Here is an 18890-nt window from a genome sequence, read left to right as displayed (position 1 = left end):
ATTGCTAACATGACCCTAACCATTTGCATTTTATGGTAATACTCATGCACAATGTAATGTTCTACAGAGAATTCAGTTCAACACAATTCACTTCATGACCTGATACGCAGCTCTGAAGAGATGTTTTACTATCATTGCTTAGATGCTTTACTAATCTTTTCTTATATACAAGCATGAAACACCCTGCACTGAGCAACCACCTGCAGGGTTTTGCGCATCCGGGCAGCAGAAGTTTTGGCAGTGATCTTTCCTATCAACAGATGGAGACAGAGATAAGGGGTTCCGCTGGCTACAACACTTCACTGGGTAGTTGCACCTACTGGTTGGCTTTTTGGGGGAAAAGTCTGAAAAAGGCCTCTCAAAAGATCTGTCAGAGCATGCAAAGAGGTTACAAAAGATGGAAATTCAGATTTCCCCCATTTTATTGCCTGCAAGCACAGCAGGCTTGTCTCATGGAAAACTCGTATGAGAATCATATTCCCACATAAAGTCCTACCATATTTTTTCATCGTGGTTGTGAGTAAAACAAGTTGTCATGGTTTCAAATGAAACAGAAACAACTTCTTTGACCGTATGTAGTTCTATCAGGTAGAACTTCTCCAGAAGTGCCCAGGGACTCTCACTTTTCTTTGTGGTGGGAGCACTTGTAAAGTAGCTGATGAGAGCAAAACTGGCAAGCTTTGAATCCTGTCGTTAAGAGCCCTTTCTGCCCCAACACAGTTCAGTCCTGCTGTCAAAGGCACACAGTGATCTGTAGTGTGGGACCACCGGGGGGAAGCTGAGACACAGTTTGCTGGCTGCGGGTGGTGAGAGGTGCAGAACCCCAAGCTGCAAAGCACAGCTTCCCTCCTGCACAGGCTCTCTGGGTACCAGCAGAGTCTGTGCGAGCGTTTACAGATAAATCAGTAAAAATGTCATGTTCAAAATACCTATTTAAATAACCTCAATGTATCTGATAGCACAGATCATAGATCTAATGGGTTTAAGAATCACAGGATCTGCACTTCCAAGGTTTCAACATAAGCAAGCCTGTTGTCCGAGGTCCCTGCCTTTGGCATTTGCTCCCTCTGGAACTCTGACAGAGAGAACTTTGCTGGCCTTCAGAACACATTGCAAGGCCAATCATTTCCATCAAGATTTGGCTTCCTTGCTCTAAACAAAGCCTTATTTTCCTAATCACTGATTTGTTTTCTGATGGATAGTTAATTGGAATAGTGCTGCCCACTGTGGGCAGTCATAAACTGAAGCATTCTCTTAGACAGGGTGCACCCAGTGCCACAGCAGTGTGGAGATGATGAATGATTTTTAAACTCCACACAGATAATAAGGGAATTCAAGCCATGGCACACCTACAGCTGTACTATTGACTGTAAACTGTTCCTTTAAAAGCAGAAGTAGCAAAACACACAGATTACTCTTTGATATTTATATTACTTTGGTTTCTAAGACCACACGTACATATGCACATAGTTGATTTGGGATAAATTACTGGCTTTGCATTTTATGTGACCTGTAGAAATATGCAGTATCCCCCTGCCCCACAGATGAATGGACTGTATTTCCCAAGCAAAAGAACTGATTTCTCAGATTAGAAAAGGAAAAGGCTGTTCAAAGATGAAAAGCACAGCTTGTTTTAACAGGCTGGTCTTGTTCTTGGGAAAACAACCCAGCTGAAAATTAAGTGCACATGGGAAGATACCTGATTTAAAGACTACAGATCTGTTTCATAGTTGTCATTTAAAGCTAGGAAGATTGATGGGTATTTGCAAACTTATCTTCTGCAGAAACTCGGATCCCCTTTGTCTGTTGTAAACTGGTAGATAATAGAACAGGGAAAAATTTAAGGAAGCACAGTCTGGTTAACTGAGAGGACAACTACTAAATACTGCATGTATTCCAAAGGGATATCCTGGGATATCTTTGATCAACTGCAATCCAGAACTTAAGGATAGGATAAGGAAAAGAGGATTAGTGTTGAATAACATCCTTTTGCCATTAGCAAAGGCTGATTTCTTCAGAAACCTAAACTAGCAATCCAATAGACACTCAGAAGCCGGGGGAAAATAATTTGGGGTCATCCCCAACTTTTTTCTTTAAGAGTGAAAAGCCCTTTTCATGGACATGATGAGTGACAGCAATGACTGAGGAATTCAGAACTTGCTTAAGATGTCTTTATGTCTTATTTTCATCCTGGACTTACATAGGCAGTTTTTTTCTTTGGCAACTAGTAAAGCCTTCATTTACACACAACACTGCTTTTGATAGCACCAGTAGTCACAAACATCCCTGCTCCCTTGCCACCTTTAAAATCCAGGAATCAGACATCCTCAAGGGATTGTATTTTTATCCTCAGAATGTGAACTATCAAGCTCTCCAAATGACTTCCAAATGAACCGACGAATGTTACAATAATGTCTATTACTGTTTTAAATTCAGATTTATGTTAACTTGTATGCTCTAGGCAACTCTAAATTTGACTCTTTGCTTCATTTTAATATACAGCTCATTTACTAGCCCCAAAAGAAACTGTAATTTGGTATAAGGTGATTTATTTTTTTCCCCTCTAGACTTTCTTTTTCAGTGCCCTTTACAATGGACTTGAGTCATGTTGGATGGAAACTTCTCCATTGTATGTGGTTCGGTGGCTGAAACAATTTTGTGCTTAGTTTCAAGTGGCTGTAATATAAATAGAAGCCACACCACTTTTTTATGTGGGATGGTGTATTTTTATAACTTAAAGCCTGATGATATATTTGAAGAACAAATTAGTCATTCTGCCTCAAGAACTAGTCTGTCTGAGGTATGCCACAAAATTGGTTTCAAATTGTTTACCTGCTGTGGAGCCTACTGGGAGTAAAAAAAGATTCTTGATTTAGGCTTGGTAATTCCTGTATTACAGTTTGGCTCCTTCTGTTCCTTAACTGATTACCATGGAGCTGCACTGGTACAGAGGAGCAATACAGTCCTTAATAGTTTCTTCTCAGAATGCATTGTCATGGTTTGTCCCTTCAGTATATTAGAAGTAGCTGATAATGCTGCTCTTTGATCAGACCTGCTGCCCAGCTATGAAAATATAAAAGATGCTACTTAGCATTTATATAGCACTTTTCAAAGAATCATAGAATGGCAGAATGCTTTGGTTAGAACAGAACTTTAGGTCTAGACTAGATCTAACAGACTAAATCATCTAGTCTGACCTCGGACCCTTCTCTTCTCCAGGCTGCCCCAGCCCAGCTCTCTCAGCCTGCCTCCAGAGCAGAGCTGCTCCAGCCCTCGCAGCAGCTCCGTGGCCTCCTCTGGCCTCGCTCCAGCAGCTCCACGTCCCTCTTGTGCTGCTGCCCCAGAGCTGGACCAGGACTGCAGGGGGGGTCTCCCCAGAGCGCAGCAGAGGGGCAGAATGGACAGCAGCCCTTTCCTCCAGCATGTCAACCGCATCACTCAGCTTGGTGTCCTCTGCAGACTTGCTGAGGGTGCACTCAATGCCGCTACGTATGTCATTAATGAAGATGTTAAACAGGACTGGTCTCACTACTGACCCTTGAGGGACACTGCTTGTTCCTGGTTTCCATTTGAACACTGAGCCATTGACTCTAACTGGACAAAGTCATCTGGCCAGTTCCGTAACCATCTAATAGTCCACCCATCAAATCCTGTCTCTCCAATTCCGAGGCAAAACTTTCACTTTTTAGAGCCTTTTACAAAAATACCACACTCTCAGAAGTTATTTAAAGGACCAATAAAATAAACTTCACATTTCCCAAGCATGGAAATGGAAACACAAAGATGATTTCCAAAGTCTGAAAGCCAGCTGGTAGCAAGGCTAGGGCAGAATTCTGCATCCCCACACTTTAACTATCAGGCCATGTAAGATAAAACAAGTGAAATCCATCTCTTTTCAACCTTAGACACTAGTTTTCCAGTATGCTAAACATATTTCAGGAAGTTCCTAGGTCTGTAAGGTATTTCTGTGAATTGCAGCACACAAAAGTTTATCATGTAATTCATTTCTTACAAGAACAGTAACTATTGCCTTAGTATTCTTTCTGACATCGTCGGGGCAGAGATTGTCTATGACAGTGCTTCTTATTATTTCCATTACAGATGTAACTGGAACGAAACAGTACAAAGCCTGGCAATTCACTGAATCCAGTTATCATTTTACTGGTAAAAACACACCAACACTTCCAATTCTTGATTATATCTGGAGATGATCTCATTTAATACGACAAACCTATAAAACATGTCGAGAAGTTCTTTAATCCTTGTAGTTGAAGGTATGTCTGCACAGTTTTCCAGCCAAATTCTTTGAGGAGAACTTTGAGCTTAAAATTATGGAATAAGATGCCCTATTTTACAATCAAAAGTTTCCTACCTGGGGCTGCTGCGTGGCAGTGGGTCTCTGAGGAGATGGTATAGGAGTTTTGGACAACATTTGGTTCATTTTGCTTACGACTAGTTCAGTTATATGTTGCCGGTCTTCAGTCTGGTGCTCACCGATCAGAGGCATTGCACAGTCCATGACCTGCAAAATAAGGTCATACGTCAGCTATTGGGAAGGCACCACAGTAAACTTATCCCACATGTCCTTCAATAGGTGTCAGGTCACCTATTTGCACAGCTGTTTTTAACACAAGTCAAACAGGTCTGTAGGAATGCTGTATGTTACATCAGAAAAGCAAAAGCCCGAGCGCAGGATGTGGGTCAGCAGAGCAGGAGAACAGCAACATTACAGTGTCATCCCTTCCCAATCTCTAGGCAACAGACAGGTTCAGGATGACACGTGGGCATACACGCTCTGTGGGAAGCACAGAGCAGGTAAGGAACATGAGATTTCTTGGGCTATTCCGTGCTCTGCTGAACAACTGAAGGAATTGCGTGTGCTCCAAGTGACAGCTCTGGAAATCTTCTCTCTTAGGTATTTCTGTGGCTCATACCATGTTCATCAGCTGATTAGAACGTGAAAATGCAAACTAAAACTTCATCTTCCCAGCTAGTGTTGGATTTCTGCTAGGGAAGACTGGATCCGTACTGATAAGGATAAAAATTGACATAAGACCTTGTTATTATTGATATGCCATCCTGAAAAGCAATGTGGCTGCAGTGCAGCTGATGCAAAAAAAGAGGTATTTCTACAAAGAAAGCAGGATATCAGAGAGGCAAAGAAAAACGGGCAAATTTCCATTCTAAATGTGCAGGCTACTGGTGTTCAGCAAGTATTTAATTCAGCTGTTCAGATAAGTAAAACTCATCCTGAATTCAGTCCCTTCAGTGGGCTATAAGCATTTGTTATTTCTACAGAACACTTGTTGCTTCTGCAGTGCACCTGCCTGGGGAGCATCTGTGTTTGTTTCAGGGGAAATAAAAGCATAACCACCACAGCTATTATTCACAATGGCACTGGCCATTTTTGTTTCAACAATAAGAGGAGTTAATTCACTCTTGCGAAGCCGCAATCCCTCTGCAGTACGTGTCAAGGCTATTAAGGCAAGGCACCTGCAGCCCTGCATGCTGGTGTTTCTCATAGCTATGGATCACAAGTGACAATAAAAATGATAGTATTAATAATTAAGAAGGAGCTGCCAGGCATACAGCAGTTGGACTACATTAGCAGTAACACACTGCATGGATGTGCTTGTATCTGACCCAGTAGGAGTCTTTGTACGAACTGGGTTGTGCCCATCTTTCAGGCTGTGGAAAGCTGCCTACCTGCCAAACCTCACCCAAGGTTTCTCCCCAGTGTAGCAAATTCTGCAGCAGACACCCATCAGCTGTGCTGGTAAGAGAGAAGGCGGTGGGTGAAGAAGGCAAGAATCAATAGCAAGGGATCCTCCTGCCTTCTGCCCAGCTGCACAAGGACCAGTGAGTTTTACGAAGGTGTTTCGGTACTTGCAAAATGCACAATCCCTATCTCTTTGGCTTCGGAAGTTCCTTCTTTATTGCAGGTAAATGGGACCTGAAAAGGTCCAACAGAGTCAAAAAAGTGCTGGAGGACTCTTGCAGCCTCAAGCTACTTACATGTAAGTACTAATGGCCAGTGAAAACTTTAAACTTCTCTCACTCCCATCCAATCCCTAGCAAAAGGACCGGAAATAGAGCCCTGCTTTGGGAACTGGCAGGGCTATTTTGGCTAGAGAGGGTGACCCTCAGCTCCTCAGTTGGGCATTCTGCTGTAGGCTGGTGCCTTGGCTATTTGTGTTAGCTCCCCAGCTTGTGTAGTTGAAGGGAAGATGTTGAAATCGTGTGGCAAGACCCGATTTCAGGGTGTTATTAATGACTGACTGTTAGAATGCGTTGATGGCAGTGTGACGGGCATCGGATGTTTGGTTGTCCAGTACAAAACATATGATTTTCAGAGAGGAGTTTTTCCCCCTCTCACTATATTAACCTTCCCACCCCTTACCCAACCACAGAAGCAACAGTTCTGTGCTTCACAATTGTGTGAAGAAAACCTCACTTTGCTCACCTTCCACTTACATTAAAATCATTATTTGGAATGCCTGTGAAACAAATTGCCTCAAGCAAGGTCCTGCCAAAGGATTAGACAGGATTAAGGTCTGCAGGACGGGGTTCTGACCAGATTGCTAGGTTTAAATACTTCTATGACTCCAAGTTTATATATAAACTTTCTTTAGGAGGCACTGCTGTGTTCAGCAGAACATGTGGGGGAAGCACAGTTCTATGGCTAGGGATAAAAAGAAGCAGCTTTGAGAGCTCAGAACTTCATGTCCGCTTCAGTAGAGGAGATGCTCTGTTTCTTGAAGACAGTATTTTCAAGCATAGCTGCCCTTTTCACACCCTGAGGCGGATTCAAATGCTCATGGCATTAAAAACCACAGCCATGTTCCCTTGATGACCTTCTGTCACTTGGCCAGGTTTTGATGTTGTTGAAATCCCCTGACTGCCAGACTTGAACAAATACTGTTGGCCAAAGGTACACGGAACCTAACAGTGAACAAGTGCTGAGTCAGGTGCCATGTCTGGAATGACAGGAAGTTATGGTGTGTTTTGGTGTTTTACTGAGTAGAGGATAGGAGCCAATGTGTATAAAGAGAAAGGAAGGCACCAGGTCATCAAGATCACTGCTGCTCCCAAAGTGAAATGTCACAAATAGATGAGTAAAAGATCAGGAAGGCTTAAAAGCGGTTCCACTGCAGGACATTGTTGGTCAGTTCAATACCTGACCGGACCTGGGAGACAGCCTGGTGGAGTGGAAGTCATGGGTTGCTGGAGCTGGAGGGGCTCTTACCACTGGGAGTGCTGGGAGGAAGCAGAGCACCAGTTCACACCCAGCACTGCATGGGCTCAGCCTCCCCTCCTGCTACTGCTGCTGGGACTCTCGGAGAGACCTGAACCTGCTATTCCTTGGCAAAGATGCTAACAAGGTGACTGTTCCACATTGGGAGGGTTTTGTTGTCTTTTTGTCTTTAAGAGAATGCAGTCCAATTTCCTTCCTGGTAAAACAGGTAATGACAGTTAGCAGCGACCACTAATGTTTTATGTAAGAATTAAAACATACTTTGGGTAACACCACCCGTTTTTAAAAGCTGTGAGTGACTAACAGGAGTGTCAAACTGCCAGCTCCCCCACTTCAGAGGACTTGACAAAGTTTAAACATGCACAGAGCATCCTGTTTACAAACAGTCTATTTACAGTCTGTCCTAGTTTTAAAATACCATTTTAAAGCAGGCAGGTTTTATATTTCTCTCAGCACCTCGTTCAGCTCTTCAAAATCCTGCAGTTTCCACTAGGAAGGTGTCATAGAAAAAAGACATCTGTAATTCATAAAATCAAATACGTTACTTTTGCAGATGCCAGTAAAACCATGGGGCACTCTAATGACGCTCACTTAATTCACAGCGCTTCTATCTTTCATTGATAACACACTTCGGTAACCAATCCTATGGAATTAATTCCTCTTACCACCCAAAAACTGTATTTTGAGATGCACTTAACACATATTTGCATGAAACTATGAGACTGATTATATATATCAGCAGTACTAACAGAAACTACATGTTCAGTTCAACACAACACTGTGACAAAACAGAACACCTTTCAGTGATAGGGCCCTTTAATGAGTGCCCTCTGCTGCTACTGTGGCTAAGGCAAATACTTGAAATTTGGGCTGCAAGAATGAGAGATGCTGTTTAACTCTGATGAATACGAAAGGCAATGGGATGGGATTACTAAAGGAGCCAGGGTAATTATAAGATACCAGTAACTGCAAAGAGATCATCATGTTTGAAGGAGAAACTACTCTGCCATTGCCCAGACACAGTTCTCTTACACAGTATGTTTGATACTGTAAGTATTCAGAATGATCCCTTGCTTAGACCTTTATGAAGACCCAGCCTAAACGGTGCTGGGAAAGACAGAGTTGGGGCAGCTGAAGGAAGGGTAAAGAAAGGTAAGGAACTCTTGTCATGCAGTGGAAGAAAAAGGGTTTGTCAGGATGCTGCAGTACGAGAGGATCACATTGGGCAGACAGAGGGCTTGCAAGTCACAGTGCCCAAGGAGTCTGAGAGAATAGTGATACATGGGTTCCATATGGAAAAGAAAAATGAAATACAGAAGATATGATAATGACTGGTAAGTGCAGAGCAAGGAGGAATGAGTTTCACTGCAAATCAGGGGAATTTTTAAGGTCCATGCTTTGGTCTGTGACTAAGAGAAGCAAACAGGCTGTGTTGCTGTGTTACACGTGTTACTTCCCTGTGCTGCTTTTTCTGGGACCTGGATGTCTCCAGCTGTGGTGAACATTTAAACTGTACAGGCAGAGGCTGATACAGATTTTAATTTAAGAGCTCTAAGTATGGGGAAAGTAACTGACATTACAAGAAACTAATAGTTTGAGGTGGTCATTGAAGACTGGATGGGATGTAAGAAAAGATGCTGTGACTTCTGAGAAGTAAGGGAGTGACTGGAGATGAAGTAATCCCGGGGCTTTCCCTGAGGCCTCGATAGGAGATGCAGGAATGGTTTGTAATTGGAAATGTAACCACACCTGAGCAGTTGGGAGGGGAGAGTACAGCAGCAATTCCGTGGTGACTGGTAGGAAAGTGTTACAGTCCCTCCTGTAGTGGGTGAACAACATCTGCACTAAAAGTAAGGACAGCTGGGAAAGTGAATCAAGCATTCCTAGATGAAAGATCCAGTGCCTATAGACACATTTATATGCTCTTGGTTTAATCTGTAATGAAAACAAACCAAAGAAATGATTTCAAAGTCCCTGCATGAAGCTGAATTTGTATGTTGCAAAAGCAGTAGATTGAAAAACTGTGTAAAATATATAGATATCTCTGAGAAAAATGCCAGGACTTTGAAGGGAATGTGTAAAACAGATTGGTTTCATCTGTAAAATAACAGTTGAACATCACAATGAATTTTACCTGTATTCACCCCCTTATTAATAGAGTATGGTTCATTGGGTATCAAAGACAACATTAAGATGGTCACGTATAAGAAGTGTAGTTGTTGCTAATTTAAAACATAAAAAGGTATTTGTCAGGTGTTTTGACAAAGGATACAGAAATCATAACTATTATGGGGAAAAAAAATGGCGAGTAACTGTTCCTTGGAGGAGCCCAGAATACTAATGTTGTTCATGCAGGCCAAGAGTTACTGGTCCGTTCGAATGGAAACTCGTGTCCTAGCAAAGCACATTTGCCCCCTTCATTAACTACGTCACATAATTGACTTTTCTGCGTAAAAGAACAGCTGATGTCATTATTTCTGGAAGGGTGTCTGGAAAATGTCAGGGGATTCAATCTGTTCCTCTCAAAACAGAAAGAAAAGGCCCAGAAGAGTTCACTGAAAAAGCTGAATTTTTTCTTATTAAGTCCTATTAGGAATAATTAGGCTATATTAAGTCCTATTAGGAAATGTAGGAATGTTCCTTGGTTTGGAAATAGGAATCTTAGCTGATAGATGTGGTCTTAACTGTAGCTTTGTATCACCAAAAGAGTAATTTTAGACTCCTAAATGTTCAAAATTTCTAATATCAGAACAGAAAAGGAGAGACTTCTGACTTTATCAGCTATTTTAGCTGGATTTAGTTCCCTTACTAACCTGAATAGAGGATATTCTTTAATGGATGGAAAGCCACGTACATGTGCAAAGAACAATGTCCATGCTTATTTGCTGCTTCTGCACACATTTACCTGCCAAATCCCAGATTTAGAGATGCAGCTATGTTTCAAGAGAGGTTTTAAGATCTGTTTGTTATAGGAGACCGGTACCTATGACATTGGCAGACATGGTAAGAAATGAAACACCTCCCTCTCTTCTTTCTGAGCAATGTTGATGTTCATCATGCTTTGGGTGGAAAGTCGGGCTAGGTGAACTCCAGAGATCCTTGCCAATCTGAGTATGCCTAAACCCTGTGATACACCACTTAGATGGGCACTACCAACTGGTTCTAGCAGAATATATCTTCATGTCTTTGTCCAGTCTTTGGTACTGGAGTTTGGAAATGCGTGCTATGAAGACAGAAGGATAAGCAAGCTCAGGAACTTCGGGGCAGTCAGAAGTACAGCATTAGAGGCTGGTGCTCACTGAACCAGTGCCGTAGCACTGGTGGGGATCACTGCCCCTTACGCAGTGGATGTGGTACATGTCCTAGGAGGCTGACGGACTGCAGCATCTTCAGAAACAGTATCTATCACACCAAGACTTAAAAAAAAATATATAAAAATTAATCTGTTTCTTCATTTCTTACATTGGTTTACAATGGCTGGAAACATTCTTCGTGAAACCCAAATGGTTTCCATCTTTCTAGGTTATAGAACACTTGGAAGCTAATTTTAATACAGCTTAGGGTAAAATTAAGCAAGTAGAAATAAGACACCTGCAGCAGCCATCCACCCATTCAGTTCTGAGCAAAACTTGGGAGACTGCCTGTGAGGCCAGTTCAAAGGTTCTGTTACATTTATTCTCCTTTACTGCATTCAAGCATCACGATAAGAGCTTTTGTTTAGCTTCCCAGAGCTCTGGTTTTCCAAGAACGAATCATGAAAGATAATCAGTGGAGTCAGGAACATGAACAATGTGCAAGTTATCTGTTTCTTCTGGTATTAAAACTACAGAGGTGTTAATTTAAAGATTAAAAGTCTATTTAAGAAGTCCAATGGACCTTAATTTAACATCTTACTAGCAAGAATTGGTGACACAGTTAAAAAGTTGTATGTTGCAATGTTGTGTTAATGAAATTTCTGTTTCTACAGCTTGTCTCTGGCCCCGTGATGCTGGGCAGCTGAGTATTCCAACTGAGGTGAAAAGAACAGACCCTAATGAACAGCTGAGGCTGTTGCACAGTGTAGTAACTTGGTCTTCCTCCTGATCAACCTGACAACCCTTCCTTCAAGGTGATTCTTTAATTAGCTTACCGCTCCCTAGTAGGGGTTTGGAGATAGTTCTTTGGAGTACAACAGTACAAGACAAGAACCACTTCTCTTCTAGAGAAGGTGATGTCTTCCAGGGAACAGCCTCTAGGAAACCATGCTCTTTTAAAAATCAGTTACCTCTTACAGTCCCCATCTAAGAAAACTGCAGAAAGCTTGCAGCTGCACAGAAAAACACAGGTTGTATTGGGCTTGAATAATATTATGACCTCAATATTTTGCCCTTCCTGTCTTCATATTAGTCTGTTGTTTTTTTCTGGGGATGCATAAAGTATCTATCTCCCACCTGCACTTCAAGAAGTGGACATCCGTCAAAATCCCCCTACACTTACAGCAGTGTGGGAAGATGAAAGGTACACTAAAAATGTATCCTTCTTATAAAGTTTGGGAAATAGGAGTAGTATTTGGCTTGAAATGTTGCTCAAAAGAAGCTTGTTCAAATGTCCACAAGTCTCTAGATGGCTGCAGAAACATGAAGATAGTGATACACAAAGCAGCACTGGAAACTGACCCAAATCTATAAAATGGACCCAAAGCTATAAAATGTGAGAAGCTATACTTACACTGCAATTTCTTGGTTTTCTATTACATTGAAACCTACTTGGCCTCATCCCATGAGGGAGACGTCTACAAGAACCTAACAATAAGGAAGATTTGCATATTTATTTCATAACAAGGTTTATGTAAGCAGAAATCAAGTGTCTACAACTATACTGCAGTGTATTAAGGTTTTCCTTCACTGTGGTTCAAGCCTTCCATATTATTCCTGAACAGCCATTACTCTACTTACACAGCAAGCACACTGCAGAATGTGAATGGCAATGAGGCTTTAAAAGAAGAGCAAGTTATTGAAAAGATCTCCTCCTTTCAACCAAATATAGATACAATAGAAACTATTACAGAAACTAGAAAAAACCATGGTGACCTTATTGAAGAAGTGGAGCAAGATGCCTGGACCCAACATTAAGAACCAATGCATTCTTACCTGCAATGTGAGCATAGCACACTAGAGCACTGATAAAGAATCACTTTCTAGTGGTGTTTTTTAACAAGTACAGCTACAACATCAGACTGATGAGGCACAGTGTTGTGCTGATTCTCTAATATCAGCCACTGACACAATTTGTTGCTCCATGATTTGGGAAATAAAAGAAAGCAGAATGTGAAACCAAAGAATGACAAAATGACCATTACAAATCAACTGAATGGCTGCAATACTAAACCAATCAAATTATTGGTATAGGTTAGAAAAGGAACAATATGAAATTAATTAGTAACTTTCCAGAAACAGTAATCTAAGAAGTCACTTACATGTTATGTTTTCTAACATTAGTTAAGAATGGGTTTTTGAGCATGTCAGTTGTTACATGTAATATTTAAACACTGTAGATATCTTAAAACTACTGGCTTGGATTATGCATGTCCTAAAGCTCTTGTCAAACACCTTTGTCAAAACATGTGCTATGTACCAAGCAGCTAGTCTGTAAAATGCTGCTTTCCCAACCGTATTACAGAAAATCCCTCTGAAGTTAACTTCTGTTCATATAGGAATAAATGAAGGATCCTTTAGTAGAATTCTACCCTAATTCACATTCACTCTGAAGCTGGATGACATTTAGACCTGCTTTCCTAATGGGTGTTACGTGGGTTGAATGTTAACTAAAATACCAGGAAGAACATGTCTGTATACACCGCTCCATACATTAGGAAGTGTGGGTGTTCCCTGCAGAACTAGGTAAACCCAGTATTTATGGACTGACTGTCCTGCTCAACCGCTGGCTCTTTCAATGCAGCACATACGTGCTGGCTTTAATAACACATTTATTTTCCCATGCTGAGAGTAGACAAAAGGCAGTATTTTTCCCTTCCACTGGTGCAGACAGTCTTGTACTCTTTGTTGTACGATGGAATTATAGTGCAATAACTGCTAAAATTATACTGTAATAACTGTTGATGTAAGATGGCATTTTAGTAGCAAATGATCATAAATTCTGTAGATGTTGTGTTGGATGTGAACTGTGCAAACAGTTCTACATTTCAGTGTCTTGTACAGATTCTAAATGCTCTTGCTGGTGTGCATTACCATCTTCCAAACAACTCATCTGATTCTACAGAACAGCAAGAATTATCACTCTCCATCCACTCTTTTAGTTGCAACATCTATTATGTACTCTACTTAAAATGCCCCACAAACCCAGTTCGTCACGTCTCCTGCAGTCCTTAGGATTCTGGTCTTTAAATACATGACAGTCTCTCGCATGGAAAACTGGGGATTTATTCTGAAGCAGGCAGTGAGGTGGTCTCATGGTCAGTTTGCACTGGCTATTTCATTCTCAAAACCCTGCAATCCTACTCTAGTTTTGTATCTTCCTGCATGCAATCTTTCAGTTTTGAACTACTATCGTATGAGGTAAGACAACTAAGATCTTATGTCTCAAAGTCATCTACATTTATTTTATAGTTTAAGTAGTGGGGTTGATATTTATTGGACTAAGGCCAGCCAAATCAGCATGAACTATCTCATAGGTACAGATGGGTGCATGCAGAAAACGCTGAGATCCATCCTTGCAGACGTTTAAGGGCCATGGGAACTGCAGATCTCACAAAGCTTTAAATGGCACAAGGGAGGCTGCCAAAGCCCAGCTGCCAGAGAGGAGCTTACTTGTGAGCAGCAGTCAGTACCTTCCCAGTCTGCAGGTATGCCTGAGCTGCACACAGGGCTGCCCCCAAGCTGTGAAGCAGCACACAGGACAAGTCTTGTGTTCAGGAACCTCCTCTATATTGTATCACCAGAAGTCAGAGCGGTCACTCGCATCTCATCCAGGTTTCACTGGGTCAAGCATTACAGGAATCTTGGGGTGCGGTGCAAGGGAAAGACTGCTCCTATGTGGAGAAGCAACAGAGGAGGCTCTGTATGGAATCCTAAATTCTATGCTATGGTGAGTTCTGACAATCAGTAAGGCACAGTGAGCTCTGATCTGGCCAAGGAAATGGGGTTTCTTGAACTCTTCCTCAGTGTCTCAGGAGGTAGGGATTAGTGCTGCCCGTTTTGCTGACGGTTTAATGCTGCAGCCTGCTCAGTGCTTTGAAGTGGCATTGATTGATACAGGAATTATCAGCAATTGCAACAGTGATAAATACATTTGTGAAACCAGAAGAGAAGGAAATGAGCTGTTTGACACTGTGACAAAACAAAGAGTGTCACTTCTACACAGCTCTTCTGTTAGAAACGGACACAAAGAACGAGAAAGGGTTAACCCATCATCTCCAGGTTACTCTCATGGCTTAGAAAAAATACTCTTATTTACTCTCTTTAGCAAACACTCTCTTTAGCAAAAATCAACCTCTTTTGGAGTGGGGAGGTTCTGAGGACCCTTGCCTACCTCCTGAATAAAACTGTAAGAACATGAAAGATGCTGAAGAAATCCTGAATTGTGTGATAGGCCCATGATAGGTTGTTTATGGCCAAAGTTATCTTTAGCCATAATAAACTCCAGGTAAATGAAAAACTTCACAAAACTACCCACAGCAGAAACTTCTGATTCAGAAGGAGTCAGATCTTAATGGTAAAACTTAGATTAGAAAAAAGTAAAGTTGTTTCCACTTCATCCTTAATTTCCCTCTCCATGTAAAGGTATAATTTTGTTGGGGTTCCCTTGGGATAGTGCTATCTATAAACCTTCCAGGAAAAACTGCTAAGCCTGCTCAGGAAAGGGATCGTAAGGGCTGGGAAAATATGACATCCACATTTGGTTTTGTTTTGCAGTTTGTGTACATTTCCTCAAACACTAAAAGACATTACCAGCCATATGGTTACATTTTCCAGCAAGTGCTGCCACTACCTCGGACATGTGGCTTTGTATGATGATGCAAACGTTGCTCCAAAATACACAGCCCTTCCTGAAACACAAACAAGCCACTGCCTATCTATCAGGAACGTTCTTTACTTGGGGGGGGGTTGTAATATATAAAAGCATATATTGAAAAGAGAGGATTGCTTACCTCAAAAATATAATCTTTTCCATCCTTTCCATGCACAGCTTTAACAGCACAGATGTCCAAACCACCAAATATTTCAGAACAGGTGTCAACCCACAGCTTGTACCTGTTTCGTAAAGACAAGTTGCTCTGTGAGTATCTCATCAGGCTCCCGTCTGCCCCCAGGCTCACCCAGGGATGCATTTTACAGACCATTTGCCCTAAATGCACAACTATCACTTGATTGTCAGTTTTACTGATTTTGTATTTCCCAGAACAGTGGCTGAGACATCCTGGCCTGGTCACTCGGCTTTCCCCCAGTAATATCCAGAAAAGCTGTGGCTCTGTATCCTGACCCAGTGTGATGCTGGATTCTATCCCAGTTCATACTGGTCCAAACATGCGTCTGCTCTAAACAGTGAGTAACTTGAAGATAATACATGCTGTTTGAAACACAAACAGCACTTAGCTATAGCCCACCCTGCCCCTCCAGTGCCCTCATGCAGGTACAGCTTGCTAGCTGTGGCTGTACTTCACAGAAGGAGGGTTCATCATCTGACCAGATTTTGTGGCTTCAGCGTGCCAAGGGGCTTTAGAAAGTCAGGAACTGGGCTTTTATTTTCCTGTGCAATTCAAACACCTGCATCTGTGCACACATTCAGGTGTGATAATCCTCTTCCCTACTATGCTTGGGGGTGTGCTTCATTATAGATGGGTTTTATACTTTCATCAGCAAAACCAGAATGAGAGTCTCCATGTTAATTTGTGGACCCAACTGTATTCCAAAGTAGTGACAACAGCTTTAGATGCACATCATGAACCAGACAGAATAAAAAGCAAACCCACCCTACAGATGATGCAAGAGGAACAGACATACACCACCATGTAAGTTACGCAGCACACAGGCACACAGGCAAGGGCAACATCCTTCGTGTGGGGTTACAGACAACCCCAGCAAAATTCAGCTGCAGGGTAGAATTCCTCTTAGTTCTTTACAACTCCTAAAAATGGGCAGTGTTTCGTACAGCACTGAACAGAACTCCTCCACTCATTTTCAAACCTCGTGGTGAGAAATACAGACTGAGGAAAGGCCAGTTTACCCTGTCTACATGGAGTACCAGGGGTTATTTTTCTTTCCCTATGAATAGAGAGATTATCTGACTAACAAGGGAATGAAGTGGGACTTACTAGAGAAAGAGTGAGGCAATTCCTGTGATCAAGCACCTAACTGCTGGGACCGAACAGGGAGCCATAATGCTTTGCTGAGAGCATGCTGAGGTGATGTAAGCTGTGCGTGTTTGCTTAGGGGCAAGGACTGACTCACACGACACAAAACAGCATTGAGAGCTTTGATTAGCTAATGTCCTAGCTGTGCATGGGCACTGGGAAGTGATGAGATGATCCTGAAAGGTTAGGGAGGCAGACAGCACAGCTCCACCAAATGAGGGACATCTGCTTAAACCCCCAAGTTTTAAAGCAGCCATTTATCATCAACTTTTTCCTCTTTCATTGGCCAGCATTTGAGTATAAATGAGAGCTATTTCCTCTCAGAGACCCTCTCCTGAGCCAGCCTTTGAGCCACGATGATGGATTTGCCACATCACAGTATTTTCCATTGCAAAAAAACCCTGCTGTAATAAACATAGCATTTGACTTCACTGGAGGATCAAAGGGAACTCGATACTGGGCTGGGAGTCTTATTCATAAATAAATATCTTCAGTAATAGCATCCTTTCCAAGTAAACTTATTAGGTCACATTCGCTCTTTTCTGATATCAAATCTGTTCCAGTGGAAAAGGTTTATTTTAAGCAGAATACAAAGACATCCATACAAGTGTTTGAAAAGATCCTGATGGTAATATGTTAGCAAGGAAAATAAGTTTTTTCCTGTGAGAAACATGTTTTTTGTCCAAAGTGAGAGGTTGCTTTGGATGCCTGACAATTTCAACATCTGAAGATGCACTGACTGCCCAGGCTGCTTGCGTGGTGCACTTGCTTGTAAGTAACTTTTGCTTTGCTGTAAAATACCAATGTGTATCTCAGAAGTAGCTTAGGAAGTCCTGAAGGCACCAAAACTTGTCTTTAAGAGTAAATATCTGGGCTTCGTATGAAAACCAATGAAGACATTTTCTTTAAAACACTGAAACATGAATGAGATCTATGAAAGGGTTTTTAATTGTCTTCTGCCAGCAAACACAGAGCTGGAAAAACACAGCTACATTTGGAAAGAGAGGTCTTGGATGGAGCAGCTTGTACTGTTTTAAACCCAAGGCTTGCCCAGTAGGTTTGACAAGAGGTCACGGTTTTTCTTTTCCAGAGCAGATACAGTGTGCAGCAGCCTTGGAACTGGCAGATCATGAACTACTGCTCCTTGGGTGTCTGACGTGACAGATCTGGTGTGCCAGAGGAGGTGGGCACAGTCACATGGGTCTCTTCTCATCCTGCCTGGGGAGCAGTGCCTCTCTGAAATGGAGGGGCCAGTAACAGTGTGCATCACTGAAACAGGCTTCTCCACCTTGCCATGGTCCCTCACTGTGCCACATTCTTCCTTCTTTTCTAAATGTCTAGACTAAGATTTGTATTCAGCCAACAATGTCAACTGGGGCAGTGTTTTCAAAGCACTTCTTCCTAATTCATGACATGCTCTGTGCAGGAAATGCATGTGCATCACATTGGGTGGCTTCTGAGGTGCAGGTTAAGCTACCTCCACTCTTCAGAAAACTTCAGTTTGCCCTCCTCTTCCTTGCTCTGTGTTGTGCGCTTCAGTGGGTAATCAGACAAGAAGCGGAGCTATGTGATACATACCCCTCTTTGTTAAGAGACAACGTCCACCTTTTCCATGCTTTTTTCTGCATCAGCATAAAAGAAGTTCTGGATTGTTGGCTAGCATTTTTTTAATGGGAAAATACCTATTATGCTCTACTTGTCTTACATTCAAAAACAGAAGCAGAAGCGAAGCACAGAGAGCTTTTACAGCGAGGCAGCTGGGCAAGGTGAGTGTTTCATCCTCATTACCCTCACTTGGTATTGTTTAGTTTTCCTTATGGCAAGACTAAAGTGCCTGTGTTTGTACAGAGGAATGCACTGTAATCACACACACTGAAGCACTTTCTTCTCCCTCTCTGCAAAGACATAACCTCACTTTCTAAAGGAAGGTGAGGGAAATGAGAAAGAGAAACTAATGTGGCTCCACTCCATCCCCAGAGGAGAGATCAGTGAGGACACAGTCTAGACAGGGGTTGGACAGCAAGGAGCTGTAATTCCCATCTTATTTGTTTTCACCTTTCCAGGGCAGGCAATGGTTCAGTTCCTGTGTCGCCCTCAGCTCATAAGAGGCACTGACTTGTAGGTTTCAGGCTTTAAAACAAAACCAACCCACAAAACAACCAATTCCTCCCCCCCCAACAGCAACAGCCTACTGTTGAACATGGAAACACCTTACAGATTACACTGCTATTGTACGGGCTTTTTTCAGCTTCCAGTGATAGCAGCCTTGGAGAAGCTGAACAAAAG

The 18890-nt window shown here is 42.1% G+C and overlaps 1 protein-coding gene and 1 long non-coding RNA gene across 2 annotated transcripts in view; one reads left to right on the top strand and one right to left on the bottom strand.

The window, feature by feature from the left end:
- LOC134164728 (uncharacterized) overlaps positions 1 to 13922 on the top strand; it is a 66223-nt gene extending 52301 nt beyond the window's left edge. The window contains exons 4-6 of the long non-coding RNA XR_009965225.1: positions 5943 to 6017; positions 11223 to 11363; positions 13453 to 13922. This is a non-coding gene — a long non-coding RNA (uncharacterized LOC134164728). The remainder of the gene's footprint in view (positions 1 to 5942; positions 6018 to 11222; positions 11364 to 13452) is intronic.
- The window catches only part of SYN2 (synapsin II), a 174719-nt gene that overhangs the window by 21721 nt on the left and 134108 nt on the right, over positions 1 to 18890 (bottom strand). The window contains exons 9-10 of the mRNA XM_062620632.1: positions 15402 to 15504; positions 4373 to 4522 (exon numbers count right to left, since the gene is read on the bottom strand). Of these exons, the coding sequence (XP_062476616.1) occupies positions 4373 to 4522; positions 15402 to 15504 (253 nt within the window). The remainder of the gene's footprint in view (positions 1 to 4372; positions 4523 to 15401; positions 15505 to 18890) is intronic.

This window comes from Pezoporus occidentalis, unplaced genomic scaffold (genome assembly GCF_034315485.1).
Source record: "Pezoporus occidentalis ecotype Australia unplaced genomic scaffold, CSIRO_AGI_Poc_V1 ctg106, whole genome shotgun sequence".
Classification (NCBI taxonomy): domain Eukaryota; kingdom Metazoa; phylum Chordata; class Aves; order Psittaciformes; family Psittacidae; genus Pezoporus; species Pezoporus occidentalis.
The sequence above is the reverse complement of the archived record's forward strand: the minus strand, read 5'-3'. Positions and strand labels throughout refer to the sequence as shown.